This window comes from Dipodomys merriami, unplaced genomic scaffold (assembly GCF_024711535.1).
Source record: "Dipodomys merriami isolate MVZ:Mamm:240054 unplaced genomic scaffold, mDipMer1.0.p SCAF_57, whole genome shotgun sequence".
NCBI lineage: Eukaryota > Metazoa > Chordata > Mammalia > Rodentia > Heteromyidae > Dipodomys > Dipodomys merriami.
In genome coordinates, this window is record NW_027206146.1 from 5,211,204 (window position 1) to 5,216,015 (window position 4,812).

At 57.1% G+C, this 4,812-nt stretch overlaps 1 protein-coding gene across 1 annotated transcript; it reads left to right on the top strand.

The window, feature by feature from the left end:
- The first annotated feature begins 912 nt into the window (after positions 1-912).
- Hrc (histidine rich calcium binding protein) lies at positions 913-4,642 on the top strand. Its single transcript, XM_070001004.1, has 6 exons — positions 913-2,986; positions 3,060-3,130; positions 3,584-3,652; positions 3,875-3,929; positions 4,275-4,311; positions 4,509-4,642. The coding sequence occupies exons 1-6, from the start codon at positions 1,081-1,083 to the stop codon at positions 4,543-4,545; spliced, it is 2,175 nt and encodes a 724-aa protein (XP_069857105.1). The 5' UTR covers positions 913-1,080; the 3' UTR covers positions 4,546-4,642.
- Positions 4,643-4,812: the final 170 nt, after the last annotated feature.

Here is a 4,812-nt window from a genome sequence, read left to right on the forward strand (position 1 = left end):
TGACTGCAGTGGTAGAGCATTAGCCTTGTGCAAAAAAAAGCTGAAGAACAGGGGGTCCAGTCCCTGAATTCAAGCCCTAGGGTCAACACACACACACACACACACACACACACACACACACACACACACACACACACACACACACATCCCATCAAGGAGATACATGGCCCTTTAGAGCAAAGGACAGAAATGGGGGCTCCATAAAGGGAGACAGAGTCCTAAAGAATGAGGAACAATTATGACAGCTGAGGAGTAGGAGGGACTGACAGAGAGAAGGCAGGCCACGTGCTCTCAGCCAACTCTGTCTGATGGGAGCAGCTGGGGCCTCAGTAACCTGAGCCCCCTGCACCCTCCTCCCAGCTGTATTTATAGCCCTGGCCTGGCCATGTCCCCTACCCTCCAGATTTGAGGTCCAGGGACAGGAGGTCACAATGGAGGAGACAGGATTCCTTCATTTCATTCCAAGAGCTCCATATTGGTCTTTGGTCTCTCACCAAAGTATCTCCTTCAGGTGGAAGCACCCCATAATCATACCCCCCCAATCCTTCCAATCGCCCTCTCTGATAGGTCCTTCCTGAAACACACTCCCCACCCCAAACTTCCCCAGGGTCTCAGCTTGGCCAGCTTCAAGTCTAGCTTTGGTCTTTGAAGCTGGCATACTTGAGCTTGCTGGCAGATCAAGTCCCTCTGTCCCCTCTTGGGGGCCAGGCGAGACCCCCTCTGCAGCCTTCCTCAGCAGCAGCAGCAGCAGCAGCAGCAGCAGGAGCAGGAGTGGGGGGTGGGGGGTGGCAGCCGGGGAGTGACCCAAAATAACTCAGGGCTGAGAGTAAATTTAGCCCCTCTGAGGGGAGGGGAGAGACCCTATTGGCCTGGGAGTGGGGAGGGAGGGCCCCCAGCGGGGAATCTGGGCTCCAGAAACAGCCTCAGAGGGGTGTCCAGGCCAGAGGAAGACAGACAGGCAGAGAGTGTGAAGGAGAGACACAAGGCAAAAGAGTCAGACCCCAGAGGGGACAGGGACCCCAAGCTCATTGCGTAGCTGCGGAGGCCACTCTGGGAGAAGTTCTGCGATTCAACGTCCTCATGGGCCACCGTGGGCCCTGGCTGTACACCTCTGTCCTCTGGGCTCTGGTGGCCAGCCTGCTCCTCCCTCCTGCCATGACCCAGCAGCTGAGAGGGGCCGGACTGGGCTTCAGCAACACCAACAACAATGCAGGAGTCCCCGGGCCTGCAGAGGACATGTCAGCTGAATTTGGCCACCACCGCCACAGCCACAGGAGCCATCAAAGTGAGGAGGAAGAGGAAGAAGTGGCCACTGAAAATGTACATCATTTCCGGAGCCACAGAGACCCTGGGGAGGAGGAAGAGGAGGAGGCAGAGGAGGAAGATAGCTCCAGGGAATATGGCCACCAAATGCAAGGCCACAGATACCAAGGCCATGAAGATGGAGAGGAGAATGTGTCCCAGGAGGTCTTCACTGAGCATGTCCGGCCGATCACTCAGCACAGAAGCCAGAGCAAGGAAGATTTGGGAGACTCCACTGAGCACAGAGACCACTTTCCCAGCCACAGGAGCTATAGCCACAAAGATGAGGAGGAGGAGGAGATTGTCTCCAGTGAGCACCACCGTCACATCCCCAGGCATGTCCACCAAGGCCATGGAGGGGGAGATGATGATGATGATGAAGGGGAGGAGGAGGAGGAGGTCTCCTCTGAGGATAGGCACCAGGCCTACGGGCACCGAGGCCACAGGAAGGAAGAGGATGAAGAAGATGAAGAAGAATCAGAGGAACACCACCAGCACAATCCTCGTGATGGACACCAAGGCCACGAAGAAGGTGGACATCACCGGACCCACGGCCACCAAGGCCATGGGAAAGACGACAATGAGGACATCTCAAAAGAACACCAACGCCATGGCCACAGACATGAAGGCCACAAAGAGGATAGTGATGATTATGATGACGACTCTACTGAGAGTGGACATGAGACCCATGGGCACCAGAGCCATGTAGACGATGATGATGATGATGACGATGATGATGGTGGTGGTGATGAAGGGGACTCTATTGAGAATGGACACCAGGCCCACAGGCACCAAGGCCACAAAAACGATGATGATGATGATGATGATGATGATGATGATGATGATGATGATGATGATGATGATTCCACTGAGAACGGACACCAAGTCCACAGCAGGCACAGAGGCCATGAAGATGATGACGACATCTCAGAGGAGCACCACCATCATGTCCCCAACCATGGGCCCCAAGGCCACAGAGATGATGACGAAGATGATGATGATGATGATGATATGTCCACTGAACATTGGCACCAGGCCCCCAGACACACCCATCATGGCCTCGGGGATGTGAAAGAAGAGGCAGAGGAAGAGGTGGCACTCGAGTTGAGCCACCACGTTGCAGGAAGCGAAGAGGAGGAGGAGGTCCCAGGGGAGGATGACCCAGAAGGCCCACGTCATCACCGCCACAGTGTCCCCAGGGACCAGGATGAGGGCATCTCTGCTGAGCTTGATCCCGAGGCCCCCAGCCATAGGCAACAAGACCACCAAGGTGAACGCAGGGGGGCTGGGGTCAGCAGTCATTTGCAAGAGGTTGATTCAGGAGAGGAGGAGGGGAAGGAGGAAGACCACAGCTCTGAGGAGGAAGGTCATGAAAGTGCAGAACAGCCGGCCCAAGAAGCCCGCCGTGGAAGCCTAGACAGGGATGCTGAGGAAGATGAGGAGGAAGGTCATGGTCTCCATGTGAGCCGGGAAGACGATGAAAATGAAGAGGAGGAGGAGGAGGAAGAGCGGGCTGAGGTTAGGGCACCACTAAGCCAATATCATAGGACAGAGAAAGAGGAAGAGGAAGAGGAGGAGGGCCTGGAGGAAGATGAGCTCCCCTTCACCATCATCCCCAACCCCCTGGCTGGGAGGGAGGAGATTGGAGGCGGCTCCAGCGAGGAGGAGAGCGGAGAGGACACAGGTAAGTGACCTGGCTGGAGGGGGGAGGGCAGGCATGCAGGCAGCCAAAGTCACACCACCCTCTGTCCCCACAGGTCCCCAGGACATGCAGGACTATGGGAACTACCAGCCAGGGTCCCTGTGTGGCTACTGCTCCTTCTGCAACGTAGGTCCCCAGCCCAGCTCTTATACAAACAAGCTGTTCCTAGAAATTTGTCCCCTGGCGAGGCAGTGGAGGGATGGGCTTTGAGCAAGGGGACAGCAGGGATAAGTTTGGGTACAAATAGATACTTTGGGCACCAATTGGAAGCCAGAAGGTTGGAGTGATGATCCAGGAAGGGGAGGAAGAGATCTGAGCTCCACCTATGGCTGGAGGGATGGAGACCAGAGTGGATAGTAGTCGTGGTTCAGGAGTGACAGGCTGTGGGGGAGAGTCAGGGACAGAGGTGATATGAAGGCTCCACCACAGACACTGTGGGACTTAGGGTTGCACTGGGGGGAAGATGGAGCCCAGGGTGGGAGGCTAACGAGGGACAGGAGTCCGGGGGAATGTCACCCAGGACATGGGCGGATTCCTGGGGTGAGGGGCTCTGTCTAACCAGGCTCCTCTGGTCCCCAGCGATGCACTGAATGTGAGAACTGTCACTGTGACGAGGAAAACATGGGTGAACACTGTGACCAGTGCCAGGTGAGACCTCACCTGGGCCCCCACACTCAGGCCTCAGGATGGCCTGGGATCTTCTGCCCAACCCCTCCCACCAGCCCCAGCCCTAAATCATGACCTTTGATCGCAAACTAACCCAACCCCTACCATCTGATGCTTCCACACCCCTTATGACCTTAACCTACACTTAGCCGGCAGTTCTGACCTGACTCCACCTCTGACTCTCTCCCCATGCCCGCCCCCCAGCACTGCCAGTTCTGCTACCTGTGCCCACTGGTCTGCGAAACGGTCTGCACTCCGGGTAAGCATGCGCAGCCCAAGAAACCCTGCTGGGGGCGGAGCCAAACAGGAACAGCGGGCCAGAAGATGGTGGGCGGGGCCTCTGTTGGAGGGCGGGGCCAAGAGCGTGGGCGGGGAGCCCGGGGAGGAGTGGTGGCTGAGGGGCGGTCCTAAAAGCCAGTGGGCGGGACCAAAGCAGGAAGACGTCGAGGGGGCGGGGTCACGGGAGAAAAGCATCCCAGGTCGCCTGTAGTTCAAATGGAGGCAGGAATTAAGACGAATGAGAACAGTAAACCCGCATCGAGCATCCCCTTAATATCTATCGCGCCCGGGCTACCCCTCAAGCCTCGTCTCGGCTTCCCCACAGGAAGCTACGTGGACTACTTCTCCTCTTCCTTGTATCAGTAAGTGTTGGGGTGTGAGGGGGGAAGAGACGTGTTTAAGGGCCTCGTTTAAAGGAGAGCTGCCCAGCTGTGGGTTCTTGCATGACCCTTTGGATTCCCATTTTCTCACCCGTGACCTGAGCGGCCTAAGGAGCTCTCAGAGTCTGGGGTGAGCGCCTGGAACTTGGTCTAACCTCTGTGTCCGTCCTCCACTCCAGAGTCCTGGCCGACATGCTAGAAACGCCCGAGCACTGATCTCGTCGCAGCTGCTGCGAGTTCGAGCCCGCCCTCCAGCCCCTTGACACCAGCCGTATTTATTTCTCCGAATAAACGGGCCCCCGAATCTCATGGATGTCAGGCGTGGGGTCGATTCTCAGGGCATGGGGGGGGGGATGTGGGTGGAGGAAGGGGGCCTGAGTCCAAGGCTCGGCCTCAGACACCAAGAGCCAGGGACCCCTGGATCCTGAGAGTGGCTGGTTGGTTTGAGATCCCAACCCACACAAACGCACAGAACTCGGGAGC

What these genes read in the sequence shown, in the direction of transcription:
- Hrc (XM_070001004.1), top strand. Translation starts at nt 1,081, where the DNA reads ATGGGCCACCGTGGGCCCTGGCTGTACACCTCTGTCCTCTGGGCTCTG. An exon ending in AACACTGTGACCAGTGCCAG is followed by an intron (nt 3,653 to 3,874) that starts GTGAGACCTCAC and finishes CCCGCCCCCCAG; the next exon opens with CACTGCCAGTTCTGCTACCT. An exon ending in TTCTCCTCTTCCTTGTATCA is followed by an intron (nt 4,312 to 4,508) that starts GTAAGTGTTGGG and finishes CCTCCACTCCAG; the next exon opens with AGTCCTGGCCGACATGCTAG.